Source organism: Vombatus ursinus, unplaced genomic scaffold (assembly GCF_900497805.2).
Source record: "Vombatus ursinus unplaced genomic scaffold, bare-nosed wombat genome assembly UNPS02014932.1, whole genome shotgun sequence".
Lineage (NCBI taxonomy): Eukaryota > Metazoa > Chordata > Mammalia > Diprotodontia > Vombatidae > Vombatus > Vombatus ursinus.
In genome coordinates, this window is record NW_020954710.1 from 1219024 (window position 1) to 1244138 (window position 25115).

Below are 25115 nucleotides of genomic sequence, written 5' to 3' on the forward strand. Positions count from 1 at the left end.
TAAAAACATGAGTGATGTATTATTAGCTTTAAAGACAACTTAAGGTCCAACTTAAGGCCTGGCTACTGTGGAGACCAAGGTTTTTGTAATTTTGTGTTTCAGTTTTTCTTTTCCTGAATGAATTTGAGGTTTTTTGTTAATTTATTTAAAACTTAAATACACAATAATAAAAGAAAAAAATTAGAAACTTAAATAGAAAATAAGAAAAGAAAAACAGCATTGCCATCTGCACAGCAGAACATAAGAGAGGATTCAAATTAAACAACAATAAATTTCCATTTCAAGAAAGCCTATGTAATAAGTACTACACATTGTATTGGGAGCTGTCTATCTTTTCTTTGCTTCCTTGTAAGTTTTCTTTTGTTCTCTACTGTGCACTTTTTTCTGTGTTCGATGAAGAAGTTAGTCTTTTAAATTCAACTTTTTAATGTTCACTTATGTGTAGTTTGGAGAAAAGTAAAAGTATAAATTGGCAGTTTGTTTTGAAGGGACCAAAATGCCTCATACCCTTTGTGTTTAATTTCTGTTGTTTTGAATTTATTTTAGGTTGCTTTAGTGGCAGTTAATATCATTGGGGACCCTGAAGACTGCAGTGATGAAAGCAATATTGTAAGTTTGGGAAGTAAAATTCCAAAGGAAAAAAATTATTTCTAAATGAAAGTGTTTCTTAAAAAAAAAAAAGTGTAATCAAACTGTCATGCAAAGAAACTAACAAAATTAAATGTAAGATGGCCAGTTTTAACTCCTATATTAATAATAAAATTTTTCTTTCATCTGGCATTTCTGACTCTTTCTGTAGTAAATGAGGGACAGTGAGCCATTCTGAATTCTCAGGGTATTAAGTGATGCCGTCTTGAAAACATAGTTTCTCTGTTTTTAACATATAATCTTCTATGATATTAAATTTTTTTTTCTTTTCTCTAAAGAGCTCCAGAGAGAAGCTGATTGACCATTATCTTGGACAGAGTTCAGAAGATTCAGGATTAGAGGGATCATATGTTGGGTAAGAATATTGGTCCTCTAGGAGAATGACTTCCTGTAGCCATTTTCCCAGGAACCTTGGAACTGTTACAGAAATATGAATCATTTCCTTAGAATCCTGGTTTTGTGTACCCTATAGTCCCCTCACTTCTCAATAAGCCAGTAATTGGATTGTCATAAATATATTTACAGATTAAGGTCAGGAATTAAAAAAGGAAACATATTACATTACCCTTTCAGAGATGATCATGTACTTTAGGTTGTTCTTCTGTCTAGACAATTGAATTTCTCAAGTGCTGCTAAGAAGTTAAAGATATACAGCCATACAACCCAGAGAAGTCTAGACTGTTTCGCTATGGCTACACCCTAGGATTTTCCACCCCTACCTCCCTGGCCTACTTTTCTGCCTGTGATTTAGGGGGCTCTGCTAGCAACAAACAGCCCCAGAGCCATTTATCAACGAGTACAAAGTTTAGCCTGAGGTGTAGGACAAGTCACAAATACTCTGAAGAAGGAAACTCCCCACTTTCCTATCCTGGCCTCTACCCCTAGTGGTTTTTTCCAGTCTGGGAGACGTAGTGAAGTTGGGCTTTGTGGTAATCACAGAATCCTGGAATTGTAAATTTGGGAAGGACCTCAGCAGTCATGAAGTGCAACCCATATATGAAAGGAATCTTCGACAGTGGCGGCCTTTGTTTACAAAGTCCTCCAGGGAGAGGGAATGTACCTTGTCCCAAGGCAGCCCTTTCTCTTCAGGGAATTTTTAGGAAGTTTGCTGGTGACATCAAGCCTAAGTTCGCTTTTTGGCAACATTTAGCCATGATTCCTGGTTCTGCCATCCAAGACCAGACAAAGCATATGAGTCTTTCTTCCACATGACAGCCCTTTCTGTCCTTGAACACGTGTGCTCTCAGAGTCACTCCTTCAGTTGATATTCACATGACTTGGACTTCAGGTACTTCACCATCCTGGTTACCTTTCACTAGTGATGGTCTCCAACTTCTCAGCGTCCTTCTTAAGTAGTGTGCCCAGAACTGAATACAGTATCTGAGATGCAGTCTGGCCAGGGCAGAGGACAGACTAATTATCACCTCCTTCTTCCTTGAAGTTGTGCCTGTCTGTAGCCTCACGCCCCTCACTACTAACCCATTTTCAGTCTGCAGTCCATTCAGATGCCCTGATGATCCCTTTTAAACCAATTGCCATCAGGCTCTGTCTGTCCAGGCCTAGACTTGGGAAGTTGATTTTCTTTAACACAAATGTAATGCTTTACCTTCATGTCTTTTAATTTCTTCTCATTTGAATCTGCTCAGTGCTCTAGCCTACCAAAATCTTTTTGGATCCTGACTCAGTCATCCAGTGTGTTAACCGTCCCTCTAAGTTTTGTGGCTTCTGCCTCTTGGCTGAGCACGCCGTGTCTGCCTTTGTCCGCCATCTCTGTGTCATTGACACAGATGTAGAAGAGCACAGGTCCTCTCCAAACCCTGAGGCATTCCACTGGAGACCTCCTTCCCCAGGGACAACCATGGGCCTTGAATGCATCCAGTCATATTAACACCTAGTTCCCATCTCTCCATCTTTGCCACAAGAAGAGTATGAGACACTTTATCAGGAACCTTGCTAAAATCAAGGTAAACTCAAACTTATAGTTTAATAATGGTCAGAAAAGGAAATAAGGCTAGAATCATGTGACCTGTTCTGGATGAAGCCCTGCTTACTCCTTGTCATCACTGCTTTCCTTGCTAGATGTCTCCCAGCCATCTCTTTAATGAGTCTTTCCATAATTTTCTCAGGAATCGAAGTCAAGCTCACTGGCCTATAGTTTGAAGACTCTTTTATCATCCCTTTTCTGAAAATAAGAACAACATTTGTTCTTCTCCAATCTTGTGGTACTTCTCCCGTTTTCCAAGATCTTTCAAATATTACAGACAAAAGCTCAGTAGTCCTATCTGCTTTTAACATGCCTGCCAGCACTTAGCATAGTACCTGGTATACAGCAAACACTTTTTTTTCTTCCTTCTTTTTTTTTCCCTTCTCCTTCCTTCTTTTCTTTTTTCTTTCATTCTCCTTCCTTCCTGCCTATCTTTCTTCATTTCCCCCGTCCTCCTCTCTTCTTTCCTTCCTTTCTTTCTTTTCAGTACACAGAGATATAGTTCATTTGGACAAAACTGAATTTATCAAAAGTGACTAGACATTCAGTTGCTGTTTCCTCAGTCATCCTTTGATGTCAGTTTCCTGTCAACCACTTTGGTTCTCTCATTTCCAGTACACAGTGAAAATCAAAGTGAATTAGCTTTGAGCAGCTCTGCCTTCTCCATATTGCGATTATCATTGACCTGTCCACTCCACGCTTTGGTTCTATCTCTTCTTTGTCCTCCTTTTCCTCCCAGTGTAGATTTTTTTTTTTTTTTTTTTTTTGGTGAGGCAATTGAGGTTAAGTGACTTGCCTGGGGTCACACAGCTAGTGAGGGTTATGTGTCAGAGGCTGGATTTGAACTCAGGTCCTCCTGACTTCAGGGCCGGTGCTCTATCCACTGAGCCACCTAGCTGCCCCCCAGTACAGATTTTAAAACAAAACAACAAAAAAACCTTGTTCCCTTTAGGTTCTTGATGGCATCAGCTCATTCTGAGCTCTGCCAGTCCTGACATTATATTTACAGGACTTTGGCACACTTTTCTATTTATCCTGTTACCTGACTTTGCTTTCATCTTTTGTACATTTCTTTTTTAAATCTCAGTCGATTAGTCTGATCTCTCTGCATCATCTATATGAGCCTCTTGAGACAGATACCTTTTTCTTTCAGGATTTCCTTTTTGTCCATTTCCCGTCCTTCCTTCACTAATTTCCCCTGCAGAAATATAATACATAAGATCTTCTCTTTCCTTCTTCTGGGCCGTTTGAAGTCTCTTTTCCCCAAGTTAGGGATCGGTGTCAGGCTCTGGACCACTTTTCTCTCCTCTGTCATGTGCACTAGGATGGAGTGGTCACTTTCCCCCAAGGCTCCTATCATTTACAACCAAGCAACTAGTTCCTCTCTAGTATCAAATCCAGAAGAAAATTTCCTCTTGTTGGTTCCTCTAGCTTTTGAAGGATGAAATTAGCAGTAAAGCAAGTCAGGAAGTTAGTTGCTTTGCTTTTGGCAGAAAAAGAAAGCCCCAGCAGATGTCTGGATGATTGAAGTGTTTCTTCACAGTTGGATCTTACTGTAGTGCCAGACATGTGATCCATTTCCCAGATTTCTCATTTCTTGCTTCTCTCTGTTCAGACGTAGTCTGTCGTATATTCCATTGACAAAATATCTTCTGTTTCTTTCACCATTATTGACCTTTATTCAGATGTTTTCTACCATCTCTCCACCCTTGAGCTCCTGGATTTCTTCATAACCTAATCTTAATATATAATGCCACTTTACCCCACCCCCTTTCATACACCCTATCTCTTTGGGTTAATGTTTCCCCATCTATAGTGTCATGATCTTTATGTAGAGAATTCTCTGATACCTATGAGGTCAATTTTTTCTCCTCGCTAATTCCCTTTGTTTAATTCCCAAATGAGCCGTTTGTCTATAAACATTTGAGGCCATGAGTTTACTACTAGATCCTTCCTTGGGGTTTTTCTCCCATGAATTCCTGACTGCCTTAACTACCATTCTTTCCTCACTATTGTCTGTGGTGTCTAGTTTGGAAGATATAAAAGACAGTTGTCTCTGCTTCCCATCCTTTTTAGTTTAAAGTTCTTTTCATTAAATTTGCAACACTTCAGCAAAATACATCGTCCTCAACCCTTGTCAGCCATATTCCTCTTTGGCCAGGAGTCTAGCATTGCTTTATTTTAAGCTTTGGTCCAGAAGTCCAAATCCTATTGTCAGACACCACATTATGAGCCAACTGTTCATTTTCCAAATCAATTTTTCTTTTTATGTCTCTTGATTCCAGTGGGCAACGTTGAAGAACCACAACCCATGCCCTGTTGTCTTCATTTTCTTGCTTAAAACTTGATAATAGTGGGCAGTACTTGTTAGATTCCTTCTGCCTTGTCATTGGTACCCAGAAGAATCACCAAAAATTGGTAGTTGTCCTCCATGTCGATAAGTCTTGAAAGGTTCTCTGTTATGTCTTGGCTACGTGCTCTGGGATGACAGTAGGCCTGTATTGTTATTGTCAAGTTAATTTGCCTAACATCACAAAGGTAATAAGGGGCAAAGTCAGAATTGTAAGCAAGTCCTGTGACTCCAGATCCCATGTTCTTTCCACTACACCGCAGAATCTGACTTGAGGCAGAAATTTAGCTGGTTTTGTTGGAAGAGTTTGACTGTGTAGAATCCAACCATTTATAGCACTCTAGGATGGAGAAGGAAGTGTACAGCAGTATTTCTCAGGAACATGGCTTGATTCAGTTGCTAAAAGATACAGAATATATTAAAACTAGCCTGCCTTTGACTGCCTACAATACTTTATAGCCTATACCACCCAGTTTAGCAACTATTCGTATATATTATTCTCTAATTGCTTCATTTATGTTATCCTTGGCTTCCCAAGATTATAAGGGACTCCTTGAAAGTGGGGACCATGTTTTATACTGTTTTTGTATCTCCTAAAACTGTGATAATAAGTCATACGTATCCGGCACTTCCCAGCACACAAAGTACTTTTATTGAATGTTCAATAAATAATACTTATTGAATTATTAAAATTCTTTTTAGAAATATTTCTTGTTTTTCCTTTAGGAAAACCGACTATATTTCTCCCCTGGATGATTTAGCCTTTGATATGTACCAGGATCCAGAAGTTGCACAAATAATCCGCAGGTTAGATGAGAAGAAACGAGAAGCCGTCCAAAAGGAGCGGTATGATCACGCCAAGAAACTGAAACAGGCTATTGCTGATCTGCAAAAGGTAGATTGAGGAGAAAGAAAATGATAGTAATAATAATAATAGCTGGCACTTACATAGTTCCTACTAGGGGCCACACACTATATACGAAGTGCTTTATACATAAGATCTAATTTGGCCTCACAACAACCCTGGGAGAAAGGTGCTGTTATTATCCCCGTTTTACAGATAAGGAAGTGGTGGCATATGAAGGTTAAGTGACTTTTTCTAAGGCTATACAGCTGTTAAGTGTCAGAGTCCTTCTTGAGTTCAAATAAAAATCAAACCTGGTTAGCGTGCCTTTAGCTAGGCTTGACCCTCATGTGAGCATGTAAACAGAAGCCACATCACTTAACACAGGCAGATAAAAACTTCTTAACCAAAATGAAACATCCAGTGCCTAGGAGTTGGACACTAACGTGCTCCGTTATTTTTTTTCTGGCTGTTGTGAGAAAGGATAATTTAAAAATTAGAGTACAGTGCAAATCGAAGATGAAATTTAGGCAGCTTAGAGGGATTTTTAATAGTCAGTAAAACAGGGGCATCTAGGCAGCACAGTGGTTCTGGAGTCAGGAGGACCTGAGTTCAAATCTGGCCTCAGACACTTGACACTTACTAGCTCTGTGATCTTGGGCAAGTCATTTAATCCTGGTTGCCTTACCAAGAAAAAAAAAAGTCAATAAAACAAAATGATATTTTTACCTTCTCAATACAGCGATTATTTGTAGATAGTCTCAGATCCTATAACACTTCAGTGAATTGAAACTTGAAATTGAAAGTGCAATTTCTGCCTGTCAGGTTGGGGAACGTCTTGGCAGGTATGATGTGGAAAAGCGCTGTGCTGTGGAGAAAGAAGACTATGACCTGGCCAAAGAGAAGAAGCAGCAGATGGAACAGTATCGCAGCAAAGTGTACCAGCAGCTGCAGCTGCACAATCTGCTCGATTCCGAGATGGTAAGCCGCTGTACCAAATGACACGTCGGGCTTTACGCCATTTCTGGGACAGGCAGCTTTAAGACTGATGGACAGAAGTTACACAGATGGTCTGTAAACATATTTAAACACAAATATTTAACAAAACATTCGTTCGTTTACTTGATATGCATTTAAAAAAAAATACCTGTTATGCTTAAGGCTCTGTGAAGATACAGAGATGCACAAGACATAGTCCCTGGCTTTGAGCCATCTATAGTGTGTGGCAGGGGGAAAAGTAGACAGGTGCACAGATAACTAAAATATAAAAGAGAAGGCTCAATTAAATAACCTCCGTTCCTGTGTTTATGAAAGGTTTAATCAAATTAATCATTTTGTATTCTATATGCTCATATGCTGCCATATGTATAGCCAACACAGTGAGGGATACGGCTGGAATGATATATGATGCACCAACCCGGGTCATCCTTAGTGCTGAAACACTAGCTCTTAACATGTGTTGTGTACTTGAGGGTTTAGTCTCGGAGCTGCTAAGACAATTATGATGTAGTGAAGGAAAAACAAATTTTAAACTAAATATTCGTGTTTCTCTTTCTAGATTCGAAAGCCTTTTGATTTTCCCCTCGCGCCTCTGGTGCATTCTGGCAGCCCCTGCCTGCAGAAATCTGCGCAGTCGCCACTGCACCAGGAGGAGCAAACAGGAGAAAAACCCTATGTAGAACCGTTCCCCCCAGCCAGGACGCAGCTTCCCAGTCCTCTGAATGTTCCCCCTAAACAGCAAGCTGCTGTGGGCCAGCTGTCAGCCTCAGTTTCTCTTTCAAAGATCAATGTAAGTGGTTCAAAACCAGGATTGCCCTGCCTAGACCTGAAGGAGTCATCAGGACAAATTTAATTCAGACCTGATCACCAATACCACAGAGACCCTCTTTCTCCTCCCCCCAAACCCCAGCTTGCAAGTGCATCTCCTTTAGTCCATAGTAGTGTGTGAATCAGTCAGCAAGCATTACTGAGCACTTACTATGTGCCAGGCCCTGGGCCAGCATGTGCTCTGATGCAGAAGCTTTTCTCCTGGTCAAGTCCAAAAGAAGGATCATCTTACATGTCCACCTCTTTGAACTTCACTGTCAACTTCCCTTTGGTATTTAATACAAATCTGTATCACCTGTGTAGGAGACAGAGCTCTGGCTTGTAGACAGGGAGCCTGAGTTCAAATCCTGGCTCTGCTACTGAATGCCTGGGTGACCTGGGTCAGTCACTTTATTTCTTTACGCCTCCATTTCCTCACCTGTAAAATAAAGGGGTTGGACCATGTGACCTTCAGTCTTTTCACGCTTAGTTTGTCTTTACCATATGTACTGTATATATACACTATATACTGTGTCTATCTTCTTTACTATAACTGTGTGTATATGCATTTGATGCAAACAAATGTCTGATATGTTTTTCAAATAGGACTTAATTTGAAAACTGAGCTAGCTCGGTATTTCTGTAGTAAATTATTGGAGTATTAAAAAGAAATGACATGACCAAAACTACATATAGTAGACTCTTAATAAATTCTTTATTTAATGAAATTGAAAGCTGTCTATCTGTCCTCTGGTTTCCTTCTTTAAATGGATACTTTAGACCACCAAGTGAATGAATATACTCATGATTATTGTTTGTCCCCAAGCCTGCAGTCAGCTAGGTGACACAGTAGATAGAATAATGAGCTTGGAATGGACTTCTCTTCCTGAGTTAAAATCTGGCCTCGGATACTTACCAGCTGTGTGACCCTGGACAAATCACTTCACCCTGTTTGCCTCAGTTTCCTCATCTGTAAAATGAGCTGGGGAAGGAAATGGCAAATCAGTCCAGTGTCTTTACCAAGAAAACCCCAAATGGAGTCCTGAAGAGTTGAATATGACTGAAGATGACCGAACAGCAACCCGGGCATAGACTTAGCTTGACATAACAATAAAATAATGGAGACCTTGTCAATATCAGCTAATTATTTTTTACTTTGATAGTGCTTTAGTGATTTAATTTCTTGTTGAACTTATATTTTTAAAGGTAAATAAATAATAATTCAGTTAGAATTTGTACCGCCGTTGTTACATAAAGTACATAGAGCCGTAATCTATTTTTTCTGAGTTAAGTGTCACATATGTATTGAATTGTTCTAATGTAGTAATGTTAGTAAACCCTATATCAAGTCTGGCTTAAACCAGGCCTGCACCACATATGGCAGGACTTCAGGAGGCAAGAAAAATGTAGGCTTGCCACTGCACACTCTCCTGTTTGTCACATGACCCGCGACAACGAACCATCGCCAGTGTGTCTCTAGTCTAACCTCTCTGTGGCCCGAAGAAGTTTGGCCTATTTTAATTTGGCCCCTACCTACTGCCAAGTTGTGCAGGTCTGGCTTAAACTGGTATCTTTCAGATGTGACCTTTATTTAGGGAACATTGACACTGAGGGTAAGGGAATAGAGGGGAAACCGCAGTGCAGAAGATCAGAGGATATGAGATGTTTAAAATAATTTTATTTTCATTCACTTTCAGGTTGATTTATTGCCTTATGATGAAAGACCCCTCCCAGCTGTTCTTAAGCAACAAGGAGAAACGAATGTGGAACCAGAGAAGGTTGAAGAAGATGTCAGTGTGGTTCCAAAAGGCAGCACTGTGGGAGAGCCAGAGCCCTTGACCGAGAAAGCGCTGAGAGAAGCCAGTTCAGCCATTGAAGTGCTGGGAGAAACTCTGGTAAAAAAAAAAATGCTCATATAGCTTGGTATTAGTCATCTGAATGTTGATTTAACTTATAAAATCCTCTAGTGAATGGAAATATTTTAATTATAAAATACATGAAGTCAGCAGATATTAAAACTAAAATTTAAAGTGGTGTAATTCAGAGGGCACTGAGCCTGGAATCAGGAATTCTCATCTTCCTTAGTTCAGATCTGGCCTCAGACACTTGACACTTAACAGCTTAGCTGTGTGACCCTGGGCAAGTCACTTAATCCCATTGACTAGTCCCTCCCCCTCCAAAAAAAAAACAACAAATTACTATCGTGCTATAGGTATAACCAATAATTTTAATTTTTCATTTCACATAAAAAATGAGAATTTTCTTTGCATTAGGTTGCTGGAGCTTATTCTAAGACCTGGTCATACCGAGAAGATGCATTGCTCTCGTTGTATAACAAAATAATGACGGTGCCTGTTGGGACATCAAAGGAAGATCTCAAGAGCCTTCTCAGAGCCACTATCTTTCTGATCAGAAGAGCCATTAAGGACCTCGTGCCTTCAGTGAGTAACTGAACTTTGTAATGCCAGGCAAATAGGCTTCCACATTCTCAATGTAATTGCATAATGACACCCAGACCAGATTGAACAGTGCGTAAACGGATAGTTTTTTTCTCAACTCCAGAGTAATTATTTAAGTGAGGATTAGGCTTCTCTGGGACCAACACACTCCATGTATTAAGAAAAATGGAGCCCTGAAATCAGGAAGACCTGAGTTCAAATCTGGCCTCAGACCACTCGATACTTACTAGCTATGTGACCCTGGGCAAGTCACTTAACCCCAATTGCCTAAAAAACAAAAAACAAACAAACAAAAAAAAATCAAGAAAAATGGATGAATAATAATGTCCCTTAATTCTAAGTAAAAAGAGTGGGAAGCTGCCTATTTTTGAAGTCCTTTTTAATCTTGAGTTGGACAACATCAAGACGGTTTTGATTTTCTCCATACTGCCTAAAAGCAGATTTCATTTAATAGTTTACAGAAATTTGGTTCACACATAATAGCATGATGGTCAGCTTGTATTTATATTTTCGTGAAACCTAATATGAAAGATGTCTGACCTTTTGATAGTGCTGAAACTCAGAATTCTGAGTCCAGAGGGACTGACAGGTGGCCCTGTCCCTGCCCACAAGGGCTTGCCTTCCCTTAGGAAGCACCATTTACATACAAAGAAACACCACCTAGGGATTTAAGAAGGATGAGGATGGCTTGAGTGGCTGTCCTCCTCAGCCCTCAGGACAGTCTTCGGCTTTTACTGACATAATTCATGTTTGCCATAGATGCCAAGCCCCACCTTCTATTTCCCATCTCCTTGCCTTTGCACATTACCCTCTGCCTGGAATGTTCCTTTTCCTCCCCAAGCGCCTTCTTGGAGCTCAGAGCTCCACTTCTGCACCACCACCTTCCTGAAGGCCTTTCCCGGCTCCCCCCTTACCATGCCTTCTATTATTTGATGTTTGTTTTGTAAATGTCAATGTTGACTTTTCCATGGACCTGATCTCCTCAACTACTCCCAATGGAGGAAGTCTCCTGGGGAGCCGAGGCCATTTCATTTGGTGCCTGCATCCCCAGTGCCCAAGACCATATTTAGCACCCACTTGTTAAATGGAAGCAGGCCCCTGGATAGCTGGATGCTGGGCTTCCTGTTGCAGTTTATGTACATGTCTCTGGTTGTGGTTGTTGTTTTACAAAGGTCTTTCAAGCATCTCTGAAATTATTAAAAATGATCATCACACAATACATTCCTAAGCATAAGCTTGGTAAGCCAGAAACCACCCTCTCTGTGGAGAAGACTCTTCCCAATCTGCTGACCAGAACTGGGGACTCTTCTGCTCGCCTCCGCATCATAGCATCGAACTTTATTCAGGTAAAAACCTCCTCCTGTGACTCAGAGCAGGCGACCCTTAAAGCTGTCTCAGTGGTTACCTTTGAGCATTTCCACTGGGAGCAGCTGCATGCTGTGACCCAGAGAAGCTAAACTGTGCTGGTTTAAACATCAGCCGTGAATGGGATGTGCGGTTCTGCCAGGGGCCTCCCATCCTCAGCCTCTGGGACACTGAGTTGGGGATTAGAAAAACGGGGGCAGAAGTGCAAACCCAAAAGTAACCGTGATTCTGACACACAGTCTACTTTTAGCAGCACAAAAATGATCTTCGTTTTCTTTAAATTATCCATTTGGTCCAGTCCCATTAGCAGACTCACAGCAAGTCTCAAGATAAAACTGCATTAGAAATAAAACACACAATCCATCAGTCAGTCAATCCAGTCCGACAGTACATGCTTGTTTTTCTACTGGCTGAGAGTGATGTCTACCTAAATACTGGAGGATTACAGACTGTTTTCTCCAAAGGATGTAAGAAGATGGAGCAGCCGCTCTTGTGTGCACAAGGTTTAAGCATATTCCAAGGAGGGCATCACCTTAGTCATTGACTTATGATTCTTTACTGTGGCACGCAGCCAGAATTTGAGCAAAGGGAAAAAAAGACTTTTGCTCTAAATTCTTTGACTTCAAAGTTAAGAAAGCTGTGGCATCTTGTTAGTTTTATTCCAGAGGTGCCCATTATCTTAGGGCACTGCTTACCTCTTAGAGAATAGGTTTGTAGCTATATACTTGAAAGGGATGGAGAAAATAAACACCCCTGTTGCTTTAAAATCAGGGCATGTGCCATTAACTTTAAAAGGAAAAGGAAAAAGTAACCCATGTTTTAATGTAGCCAAAAACATAAAAGAGAAAAAAAGGTTCAGCATTGATTTTTTGTAACTAGCCAGTTTTTAACACTCTCCGCCGGTGCAGTGCCCAGGTATCACTTATAAGATTTGCATCTCTGCCTCAGTTCTCTCCTGGTGACAGCGCATGATCCTTCCAGTTACCCAGGCTCAAAGCTTCAGTTATCCTTGCTTCTTTTCTCTACTTCACCCCCATAGTCAGTCAGTTACCAAGTTATGCTGCTTTTGCTTCCATAATATCTCATTAGTCCTTCCCTGCCTTGCCACTCCACCCTAATTCAGTCTCTACTTACCTCTTCTAATAGCCTTCTACCCAGTCGCCTTACCTTCATTTTCTCCTGCCTCCATCCACAGCCTATCTAATACTACTGCTAAGACACACTTCTCCTGACACACCACTCCAATCATGGCATGCTCCTGCTCAAAGACCTTCACTGGTTTCCCATTGCCTACTAGATAAAGTATAACCCTTAGCTAGGTACTCAAGGTTTTCCCTACCCCAACCTGCCTTGCTTCACAGAATACTCTCTGTCACCTACTAGTACTTCAGACACATTGAATTCTACTTGCTATCATTCAGTCTCTCCTTGCCCTCTTTTCCCTCAATGGCTTTGCTTAGTTCACTTCCCTTTCTGGGAATGGACTATCCCCTAATCCAGGAGTGAGGAACCTGCCCTAATCTCTGCCTGTTGAAGTCCTTTTCCTTCATGGTTCAAATTCTGCCTTCCCTGATCACAAGCAAAAAGTGATATTCTCACCTTTGAATCTATTATACCACTCTGGTTAACCTACCTCTCCTAGGTGCCTGATCACTTTCTAAGTGGTATTACAGTTGTTTAATTACGCATCAGCTCACAAGTAGGAGGCCAGGGCCAGAATTATTTTTCACCTTTATAATCCCAGTGCCTAAGAAAATACCTTGCATGTAGTAGGACTTTAATAAATGTCTGTTGAAATGAATTTTCTTTCTTTACAAAATAATGATTATTATGAACATAGATGTGAGTAGCATGCATGGTAATACTTACATTTTTATCCATATTTATACATGACTAATACTTTTAATTTTACTCATCCAATTAGTAAGCATACTAAGCTGAGTACACAGCCATACCACTACCACCCTCATTGGCATTTAATGCCTAAATGATAAGAATACTAGCAACAAAGCCATTATAGCTTAAATTTATTAGCATTTATTAAATCGATTTTATGAGAACAATCAATGATAGGAACAAAAAAATCTGAAATTTTCCATTAAATATTCATATTTCCCTATGTCCTAAATGATAAAATAAATCCTAAAATGATCAAGATTTCAATTACTGCACTTAGGGTTTGGGCTTTTTTAATTGGATTATAATAATAAGCTTCTCGACCTTAATCATCTAATTTCCTCACAAACCATTTAATTTTCTATTTCTCTAGTCTTTATTGGGTGGTATTATATCATAAAAGTTCTCCTAAATGAATGTTAAATCACAGCTAGGATTTCCTAGTAGAGTTAACAAATTCTGCCCTTCTTTTTTAGGAACTGGCTCTGTGTAAGGAAATTAAGCCCCTCCAAATTATTCCAACTTATTTAGTTCAACCATTAAAACAGAATTCTTCAACTCATCTGGCAATGAGTCAGACGGACTTGCTAGCACGGTTGTTAAAAGACCTGGGCACAGAAACCTCTGGATTTACTGTCGATAATGTTATGCGGGTAAGAGCCCTGTGCGGCACCGCTGCTGTCTCTGCTGCTGTTGTTTGGTGGGTTGTTTAATCAGAGGAGACCTCGGAGGTGAGCTCATCCATCTCTTACCCAGAGCATGAGTCCCTCAAAACATTTATTGCTGTTTTATGTAAAGTTGAGGAACTGGACCAGGTGGCTTATCCCAGAAAGTGCCACAGGAAGTTATAGGAAAGAGGAGTGATTACTGTAAGCTGGGATAGATGGGAGGGGTGGGTGAAGGAGGAGGGAAGGCCTCAGACTGGAAATAGCAGTTGAATCTTGAGTCTTTATTAGCAGGTAGGACTTAACTAAGTCCAAAAAAAAGCATACAAGAAGAGAGAATGGTATGAGCAGAGGCAAAAATTGGGGAGTGCGAGTGACATCTTCAGGGAATAATGAGTTTGCTTCCGTTTGACTGAGGCAAAGGGCTCCTATAAAGCAGAAGTTGGAAATAAAGTTGGAGGCACAAGTAAATTGTAGTCACGTTGTAGACGCTCTTGAATGCCAAACTAAAAGTTAGACTCCATTGTGCAATCTGTGAGTAGCTGCTCAAGAGGTTTGAATGGAGCTGATGTGCAGAACCCTGTTTTACTAGCAGTGTTATACAAGTAGATCAGAGGAGGATGAGACTGGGGGTCTGGGAGGCCCAGCTCCAAAACTCTTGGAACTGCCCAGGTGAGAAGAACCTGCAATGTCCCTCCATTGTAAACCTGTCCTCTGTTTTTAGTTTTCAGTGAGTGCTCTGGAGCACAGAATCTACGAAATACGAGAAATTGCTATTAAAATTATTTTGGATATGTATAAGAAGCATCGGACCCTAATTCTGGAGTACCTGCCTGCTGACGATGGCAACACTCGCAAGAACGTTCTCTATAAGACGCTTTTTGAGGGATTTGCAAAGATAGATGGCAAAGCTACGGTGGCGGACGTCAGGGTCAGTGTTGAAGATTACCACCTAGTCTTCCAGTTACGAAAAAACAAATGTGAGGAACATGAATCTCCAGCTGGAAAAAATGTAGGAGCTAGGTCAAAGGCCGCATGTGGGACACTGGTCATTTTATGTATTTTGAAATGGTTTCCTTTTCAAGTTAAAACTACAGAATTTACTTTTCACTGTGAATGCAGCATTAGTCTAAGTGAATATCATAAAAAGTAAGGAGGCATTTTTATATGTAGTGATTGCATCCTGTTTTCTGAAACAACACTGAAAACACTTTAATGGGTTTTTTACCAGGCTCAAAAAAAAGCAGCAACAGAAGAAGCAGAAAAACAAAAGAAAGAAGAAATAAAAGTTCTGCAGGTACAGCTGGCAGCGTTGAGAGAGATTCAGGCGGAAGCTGAGATGGAAAAGGTCAGTCCATCTTGGATAAGTTAACACTCAGCCCTGGCTACTTAGTTACACTTCACACATGCCTGTCCATCTTTTACTCTTCACGTAACCGTGTAGGTTGGGTGGCAGTCTTTAATTTTCTTGAGTCTCTGACTTTCTTTATGTGATGCATTAAAATAAACATTTCTCATTGGATAATAAAAATGATTTGTGAAGTAGTCTCGTTGTCCATCGTAGGGATTAGAGTCTGAGTTGTTGTAAATTTTCAGAGAGAAACCCACTGAGGGTTTATGTGGAAGTGGAGAGAAGGTGTCTTCTTCCCATAGGATCAGTGGTGGCTGGAGGCTTTTCTCTTTTCCACAATTCAGAGGATACTTTTACTCCTGCAGAAGTGTCAGAATCACTTAGAATGTTAAGATTTTATTTAAGTCTATATTGGAAAGAAAGGTCAGAGTAAGCATTCTAATTGAGCCAGATAATTGAAATTATACTGGAGAGAGCCAGCAGCACAGATGTGACATATGGGATCACATGGTACTTGGTCCAGTTCTACACACTTTCATTCCAGACTACATGGCTTCTATAGTTTAAACCAGGGGTGGGGAACCTGCAGCCTCGAGGCCACCTGTGGCTTTTTAGATTCTTGGTTGCTGCCTCTTGACTGGGTCCAAGTTTTACAGAACAAATCCTTTTATTAAGGGGATTTGTTCTGTGAAGTTTGGATTCAGTCAGAGGGCCGCACTTGAGGACCTGAGGCCACAGGTTCCCAACCCCTAAAACCAATGTCATAATACTGCCATGTTTCAGTCAATTAAATTTCTTAAGAGAAAGAGTTTCTTGTAAGAAGAATAAGAAAAAACAAGATTCTTAGTATGTATGGAGTCAGCAACATCTTCAGCCCAGGTGCCATGGCAGAGGCAAATGACCATGGACACTACTAACAAGCCCAAGTATAGACAGTAAGTTTAAGGGGGAAAAAATGGAAAGGGAGAGAGAAGTGTTATAAATACTATCTGGATTTAATGAGTACTATTACAATATCTAATTCTGTATAACAAAACAGATGGCACATTCCAAGAGAGAACCCATAAATATTTTACTTGTCAAGTAAACAACAGATTCTATTAAATACAAAATTTTATGACTCAGCTAACTTCACCAGCTCATGCTGATGTAGCAATCAATAGTAATATTGATTGATCTCTGTAACTAAGGTGTAGCATAGCAAATATGGAAATAATTTTTTCATGAATTCACACGTATAATTGTTATCAAATTGCATGCTGTCTCAAGAAGGGATTGGGCAGGAGGGAGGGAGAGAATTTGGGATTCAAATTTTTTTAAATGAATGTTAAAATTTTTCTTATTGTAATTGGGAAATATTTAATGAAGCAAATAAAAATATATTGGAAAAATATAAATAAGGTGTTGCTTTGATAACATTTTTTATTTCTACCTTGTACATTGTAGATGCTTGATGTTTGTTAATTGAGTTGAAGCCAAATGCACTGTAAGATAGTCTTATTATCTGAGAAGTCTTATAAAAGATATTAGTATTTAGGAAGTTTCACTGATAGGTTGGGGGGAGGGAGGGGGGGAGCAGGAAAGTAAAGTATTAAAGTGTTTCCCATGATTATGGGGTATAAACAGAGAAGGAAAAAGGATTGATGGTCAGAGGTTACGGTTGGGGTTGAGAAGTACCTGAACCTAAAACTATATCCCTGTCTATATAATTCTTTATTTTTTAAATTTAGTACTATGTAACCGAGTAATTTTTTTTATTTTTCTATCAGATTACCTTTAGTAGGATTCTCTTTATCTCATCTGCTGTCAGTAGAACTCAAAATCATTGCCCGTTGAAGTCACTGACAAACTCAAGCAATTGACAAAAAGGGACTAGAAGAAGGAAAGAGGGAAGGGGGGATAAGAGAACAGGATTCATTTGATGGAGGAGCTGAGATCAGGCCACTAAAAATTAGCTCGGTTCCTATAGGTGGCTTGCCTCTGATACAAATAATGTTTTTGTCATACTTTGTTTCTCAGAATGAGCCCTACCTAGACCAGAACCTAAAAATGTCCTTTTGGCAGGAGACTGGGCTCATCACCAAAGGGTTTCTTGTTTGTTTCTTCTTGTGACCTCATGTTTAGCCAACAGAACTTTGACCTCTCTGTTTTTGTATCTTAGGACAAAGAAAGCGACACCAGAAAGGTGAAGAACCAAGGTGCGTAGAAGGTTCATCATGACACCTGCACGGAGGAAATACTGCTGAATGAGGCCTTTGAATGACCTCACAGTTGTTTTATCTTCTACAAAATTCTGTGGGATGCTCACTTTACTTCCCATAAGTCCTGTGCATGTTGAATGACAGAACATTGATAGAGAATATTTCCAGTCAAACTGATTATAGCCAGTTTTGCAAAGAAATGTTAGAAATGAAGTCTCTTTACTTAAATCACTTTTGCTCATTTCTGTAGATGACCCCCAGAGGAAAGCAGGTCACCCTAATGCTCCAGAGGTTCCCGATGATCACACCTCCGTTGGAAATTATTTGGATTTGTGAGTAAAGTCATAGAGAACTCTTTAAGGTCACTCAGACTGCAGCAGCGATGACAGTGTGTAAAACAGTGTGTAAAAAAAAAATTTTCCTCTTAATTGTTCAGTTGTTGTTTATTGAACTCATTTTTAATAGTGGAAAGGAGCAAAAAAATTCTCTTCTTTAGTTAGTATTAACAGTGGGCAAGGCATGACCCTTTTATTTCTTCCTCTTCCACTACAGACAGTCAGTCTCAATTAAAAACTCAGAATGCTATGAAGGAGCAGGATTATTTCTGAATGCAAAATGGCCATAGTGAAACCTAAAGAAACCTAGAAATTAGGGCCTCACTTAGCCTTTGTGTGACAAGATTTCTCTTCTGATCTGCCACGTGATATAATCACAATAGTTTACATAGCTGGGGTACTTGAATGTCTAAAAGGTTTTCCTCAGAACAACCCTGGGGGAGGCAGATAAAACCAGTGTCATGACTCCCTTTTATAGATTAAGAAACTGAGTCATCTCAGAAATCAAGCGGCTGCCCCAGGGTCATGCAGACATTGTCAGAACATTGTCAGATGCTTCACTCTTCTCTTCTGAAGTCATCAAATCTCTGATTTGGGAGGGACCTCAAAGGCTACTGAACTCAACCCCCACCTCCCAGCCGGCCCATTCCAGGAATTCTCTTAGTACTTCAGTGATTCCAGTAAGGACAACAACCTGCCATCTGGATCAACCTTTTCTATGTACAAATCGAAAGTCACAGTATCAACATTGTGTGGTGAAGGGCCCAAGGGACTGTGCTCAGGCCTTGAGACCTTTCCCTTATCTCTAGGCTAGCTACCAAATGCTGTCGACTCTTGTTTCCTCAACACTTCCCACATCTGTCTTCTCAGACAGCCAACACCCTAGTTCAAGCCCTCATCACTTCTCATGTGAACCTTGGTAATAACTTCCCACCTGGTCTCCCTGCCTCTAGTCTCTCCACCACAATCCACCCTGTGGGGTCCAAAACAAAATATAGATCTGATTGTGCCACTCCCCTGCTTCAAAACAAACAAAACAAAACAAAACCCTTTTAGTGATTCCCTGTTGTCTCTAGGATCCTGATAGATTGTAAGCTCCTTGAGGGTAGGGACTATCTTTTACCCTCTTTTGTATCCCTGGCACTCAGCACAGTGCCTGTCACATAGTAGGCACTTAATGTTTATTGACTGAAATACAGACTTCCTCAGCCTGGTATCTGAGGCCTTTCCCAGTCTCCCTACTTTTCTAGCCTTATTTCATATTACTCTCCATTTACTCTTCTGTCCCACACTGGACTGTGAGATGCTTCCCATACGTGAGGTTCTCTCTGCAGACTCAGGGCCTTCACCTTGGACCTGTAATGTGGCGTGTGTGCCGTACCTCTTCCACTGTGGCTTCTCTTTCTCTAAGCCCTCCCAAGTGCCACCTCCTGCTGGCTCCCTCCACCAATCAGGATATGTGCACTTCTCTGTGCATGTCTTATATCTGCCAGTGAAATCTAAGCTCCCTGAGGACAGGGACTGTAGTTTTTGTCTGTGTAGAATAGTACCTTGTACATAGCAGGCACTTAATAGATGTTTATTGTATTGAATCATTAAATTTAGGAAAATTAAAGATGGCTAAAACAGGACTGGACAAATGTTAATATACCAGATATTTGCATACATATTTCTTTTCCTGCTTTATTTTAGTCTTTGCATCTTTTGTGGGGAAAGAGATGACTCATTCACAGAAGAAGGCTTGGACCTCCATTACTGGAAGCACTGTCCTATGTTGACCAGATGTGAACATTGCAAACAGGTCATGCGTTCTACTCAAGACACTTCCCGTCCACGCAGCACCGTCTGAGCATCATTTAGTCCTAGTTTACGAGAAGGCAAAGAAAGGCAGAAAAGGACCCAAGCCCCCAGTTAACAAGAAAGAAATCCATAGCAGAAAAACCAAAATCTGATAACCACCAGAACAGTCTGCTTTCTTTTCAGTAATGATGGAAGAAAGGGAGCATAAGCATCCTTGGCTTATAGATTAGAACTGGAAGGGACCGTATAAGGAGTCAATCTTGTCTGGTTTTACAGATGAGGAAACTGAGTCCCCATGAAAAGAAGTGACTTGCCCAGGATTACCCAAGTAGTAACTTCTGGCCCAGGGATTTGAACCTGTCTCTCCTTACGCTCCTTGCTCCAAATCCAGTGTTCTTTCCATTATACAGTCTTTTTTCTTAAGCTTGAGCCCTCAGTGAAAAAAAATTTAGTTGAGCAAATGGCAAACACAGACCTTGCTCCTCTTCTCTAATAGGTACCAGACTCAGCTATGAGAAACCAAACACTGGAGCTGTTTAGAAGAAAAATGTCTCCTCCCTTAGAGAATTTTGAAAATTGTATTGGCCCACACACACCTCTTGGGCTTTGGTTTATACTAGTCCAAGAAAATAACGAGATAACCCCTCGAAACCTCTAGCATGCTAATAGGGCAGTTTACCAGGGACTTTCATCCCTCTAGTATCTCTGTCATGGGGAGCCTCTTCATCCTCTCATTTAGCATCAAACAGCCCTGTGAAGTTGGCAGAGACTATTTGGCCCATATTTGGAGCTAGGTTTTATGTCTTTGCTCCATGTCATTCATTGTAATTGATGATAAGAGCACTGGCTCCAGCATCTTGCCACTAAGAGCTATTATTTGTGTGACCTTGGACAGGTCTCTTAACCTCCCCAGACTTCAGTTTCCTCAACGGTAAAATGAAAGGGTTGGACTGTATGGCATGTGAGATCCATCCCTTCCAACGCTCCAGCTATGATGCCATAAGGTGAACGGGACTTCAGAAACAACGTAGGGAATTTTTAGACCTACTTTCTTGTGATAGTTGTGTTTCCAGAGTATATTCCATTTGTGTGTGCTGAACAGCAGTTACCCTTACTTTCTAGTATAACCTTTGCCTATAGTTCTTTGAGCCTTTCTGTAAGAAAGTTTACATTGGCCACTTTCCCACCAATTGTTCTGTGGCAACATCTGAATTGCTTAGAAACAGCCAACCAGTTAAAAACCCAGTCATTTCAGGGAGGGTGGAAAGTGTATGTTAAGACTTGAACTTAAGTGTGTTTTGGTAATGGCTTATGTTCTGAATATTTCCAGACATTTTTAGGAAAATCAGACCTTCTCTGAATGAAATGTATAAACTTACTTTAGTTTTAGTCTTTGAAAATCCTAAATGGAAAGCGGCACTTAGCTTTGTATACATTCAGCATACTAACAATATAATATCAAACCGAATCAGGATCTGAGAATTCCCTCTTCATTCAGGAATTCCATAAGTGTTCACCAGCAGCTCTGTTTCTTACCCCTTTGAAATGTCCTTTTATGTGACTCTTTAGCACAGAAGCAGTTGAGGGATTTTTTATCCTTTGTATCTGTTGGCTGAGTCTAAGGCTGAGCATGGAAAGATTAGCTAGGTGTTAGAGAGAATGAGCTTTCTTCTTAAATTCAGTTGCATGTGCATTATACACATAGAGAACATATGTGTTTGTGTATCTGCATGCGCTCACATACATAAGCCGGGGGTGCAATCCTGACTTGAGGTGAAATAGAAGCTTAGACCCAGCAAGACCTTGTCCCTGTGCCTGATAACCAACAGGCTTTGTTGGTTCTTGGTTTCTCATTCCAGGTGGTCGAGATAGCCAGCCTGACAGAGCACCTGCTGACAGAGTGTGACAAAAGAGACGAGTTTGGAAAGTGTCATCGCTGCTGTGAAGCTATCTTAAAGGAAGAGCTGCCCAAACACATAAAAATCAAGGCTTGCAATCGTACGTAGCCAGCTTCCCAGGCATCTTTGCACCTCTCTGATGTCCCTGCACCCTGGAAAGTTCTGTGATAAATATAGAATAAACAGAGTACACTTTCAAGAAGACCTCATCTCGTCAGACACGCAACAGGCAATTATTGAGTGCCTTCTGTGTGCCGGGCCCTGAATGTTAGATTTGATGATAGCCGTATATGACATCAATGTGTCCTTTGCAAGATGTAACAGTGATCTTTCCTCTGGGCTTAGTGTGCCTGGAAAGATGAGCCTGGGATTGGGAAACATCAGTCTTCTCTGCCATGAGAGGGTTAATGCCTCTGGTTACCCAGCCTCTCTTTCCAGTTCTATTATAACTGATAACATTCTGTCTAGTTAACTCAACAGCATTTTACTTAATGTCATTTTAGCTGCCAGATCAGAAAAGCTTGCAAACCGGTGTCCATTGTGCCATGAGAATTTTACGCCAGGAGAGGAGGTAAGGAGTCTTAACTATTAGTCTAGCAAATTCTGGCCTTTATGATATTTAATTGTTTGAATGAGATTGAGGTAACCTGTCTATAAAACAGCCTGACTGATTATAGTATAAAGTTTGCCTCCTACCAATCAGAGTAAATTTATCTGGGCTTTTGGAACAGTTATTCCATTCAACCCTAAAGTAATTTTATATATTGATAAGGTCTTAGTCACTGGAGTAAACTTTGTCTTGGAGATAAGGTTCCAGATTGTACATCTGAATTATCTGCCTGCTTCTCATACCATCATGCCTCACTAATTCACAATAATTGAGAAACTCCCACACACTCTATTAGATCTGTGATCTTAGGCACTTACGCATCTTCAGTGATGAGAAGGCAGCCCCTCCATGCCTACCGCTTCTGTGCACCTCTTGTGTATGTCCACCTATGAGTTCACTACAGGGAGCCCACCCATTATTGGCCCTTCCTTGATTTCTCTTGACATCACAAGAATATGAGTGAATCACTCTAATCATCCACCTTTTATTCTGGGCCCTTGCCACTCGTCTATTCTTATTATACATTTCCCTGATGACATTCATTACTCCTGTTCTTCTTTTGATTGAATACATCAGAATAAATTTCTTAAATGTCTGAATGAAATCCAAAAATATATTGTTTGCAGAAAACACACTTGAAATATAAAGATCATGCAGTTAAAATGAGACTGGAGCAGAATTTGTTAGGTTTCAAGGACATTCGGAAAAGTAGGGATGGCAGTCATGATCTCTAGACAACAGTACAAATAGATAAGGTTAAAAGAGATGAGCAAGGAAACTACATTGTGCTTAAAGTAAACATAAATCATGCAATACCAGTGCTTCATATATATGCACTAAATGGCATAGCTTCAATAAGTACTTAAAAGGAAATGCTAATTAAATTATAGTGGGAAAATAGGCAGCAAAATTATAATAGTTGAGGATGTCAATATGCCCCTTGCAGACCTAGACAGATCTAAGAAAAAGATAAGAAAGAAGCTAAGTACTTGAGTTGAGTTTTATAAAAGTTGAATGTAACATCTCTGGTGTTTACTGAATGGGAATTCAAAAACAGAGATGTTTCCCAGCTGTGCGTGACAGTTTTACCAAAATCGTGGTAGGCCACAAAAAGCCTCAGTGATCCAGCATTGTAAAGGAAATGGTGTTTTAGTTTAGTTTACACTTGAAAGTGTATATAGTGACCTGAGCTGAGATGTCAGAAAGCACCCAGACTCTCTAAGTTCCACCTCAGTTGGTACTGGAATGGAATGTTACTGGAATGTTCCTATTCCATTGTGGTGCAGCTCCACTACTAGTGACTTGCATCGCTTCTGATGACCTTTTTCATTTCGGTAAGTGTAGGGAGATACCTCCAACCTGTTTTATTTCAAGTCTCTTTGACTGTTAGTCTCAAGGCCCAAAGGGTAGAAATGACTTGATCAGTAGCCAGAGTCAGAGTCTAGCCCCGGTCCTCCAGCTCCAGGTCTAGCTCCCTTTGCATGGACAGACCCTCTCTGCTTCAGCAGCCAGTCACAGCTCACAGGAGCGGTGTCTTTTTCAAACGAATTGACTGTTTTCACTTGTTCACACCACTCATCTCCATATCGGAGATGCAGCTTCCCAGTGAAACAGGACCGTGGTATAACACCAGTGCTGACGGGGGGTGACATGGACAAGAACTACTCAGCAGGAAAGGGTTTCTTTTCACTGTGGTCCGAAACCAAGGATTTAAGAAGGTTCCGTCATAGAGAAGAGGCTTTGTGAAGGAGATTTCCGTAGGTGCTCAGCTGTCATGTTGGGCTTTGGGCAGGCCGTCCCTCTGATGCTGCAGCTCCTCCTCAGCCTGGTGACCGTGGGGTCCCCCCTGGGCTCATCCCAATAAGCCCCGGGTACCTTGAGGATTACCCCTGGCAGCCCGGGGCTCTGCTGTCTTTGTGACTCACTCCTCCTGTCTTCTGTGATTTTCAGGCCTGGAAATCTCACCTGACAGGGCCGGCGGGCTGCACAATGAACCTGCGCAAGGCCTACTACCTGCAGAAGACACAAGCCACGCAACTGGGTAGGGTATTTCTGCCAAGGTGGTGCAGACCAAGCAGATTTTTTTCTTTTTTTTTCATCAGGATCTGCTCCGTAAAGCAAGCTGTTCCTCAGTGAAAAAGTGTTTTCATATGATGGATACTTTTCTACATAAACTTAATGAGGGCAGGGGCCATGTCTTATGTATCTTTGTCTTCTCTACAACCCTTAGCAGGGGGCTGGCCGGGCATGGGAGCATTTCATCATTCTGGGAGAGTGAATGAAAGAGTGAGTGAATGAGTGTGTGCTAGCCCAGGTGCGATGGCCATTTTAAAGGCCTGCCGAACTAGTTTTGGTTGAATATATTTGACCTGACTTTTTTGTGTGTGTGTGTGTGTGTGTGTGTGTATTTTAGCGTGGAGAGGCCTGCTGAAAACAAAAAGACTAAATACATGCAGGTGTATTTAAAACATGAATTCCTGGGGTGCCCTTTTACAAGCCTGCTCCATGATTTATAGCCCTCATTTTGGCCTTTGCATGTACCAGGTTCAGAGTGACCTGTTTAAGGAAGTATTTTGTTTTGCTTTTAATTTCTTTTTCTTCTGACCAGGAAAAAACTTTGGTGATGCCCTTTTATTGTAGATAGAATGAATGTAATTCAGGGATTCAGGTATTGGAGACCTGAAGAATGTGATTACATATTTATTCGTGGCTGCAGGTTTTTTAAACCCTAATGACAAAGCAAATGTGGCTGAATTCCATCGTCTCCCAGATGTGGATGAAAGTTTATTCAGTCTTTGGTCTTTCTGCTCCTGCTGCGAATGAGTATTACATATTTTACTGGTAGTTTGGATTCTTATCCAGAGAGACTGTTTTGACTTCTCCTTACCCACCAAACAGCCCAG

The 25115-nt window shown here is 40.8% G+C and overlaps 1 protein-coding gene across 4 annotated transcripts in view; it reads left to right on the forward strand.

Moving 5' to 3' along the window:
• The window catches only part of LOC114029458 (centrosomal protein of 104 kDa-like), a 44240-nt gene that overhangs the window by 14803 nt on the left and 4322 nt on the right, over positions 1–25115 (forward strand). For 3 of the 4 annotated variants that reach the window (XM_027843899.1, XM_027843901.1, XM_027843900.1), the window contains exons 5-21: positions 547–609; positions 927–1003; positions 5709–5877; positions 6652–6807; positions 7385–7615; positions 9330–9527; positions 9906–10073; positions 11264–11437; positions 13829–14005; positions 14742–14948; positions 15249–15365; positions 17530–17566; positions 17820–17901; positions 19597–19705; positions 21564–21702; positions 22106–22173; positions 24163–24253. In XM_027843899.1, the coding sequence (XP_027699700.1) occupies positions 547–609; positions 927–1003; positions 5709–5877; positions 6652–6807; positions 7385–7615; positions 9330–9527; positions 9906–10073; positions 11264–11437; positions 13829–14005; positions 14742–14948; positions 15249–15365; positions 17530–17566; positions 17820–17901; positions 19597–19705; positions 21564–21702; positions 22106–22173; positions 24163–24253 (2263 nt within the window). The remainder of the gene's footprint in view (positions 1–546; positions 610–926; positions 1004–5708; positions 5878–6651; positions 6808–7384; positions 7616–9329; positions 9528–9905; positions 10074–11263; positions 11438–13828; positions 14006–14741; positions 14949–15248; positions 15366–17529; positions 17567–17819; positions 17902–19596; positions 19706–21563; positions 21703–22105; positions 22174–24162; positions 24254–25115) is intronic. The other variant, XM_027843902.1, reaches the window with a different exon arrangement.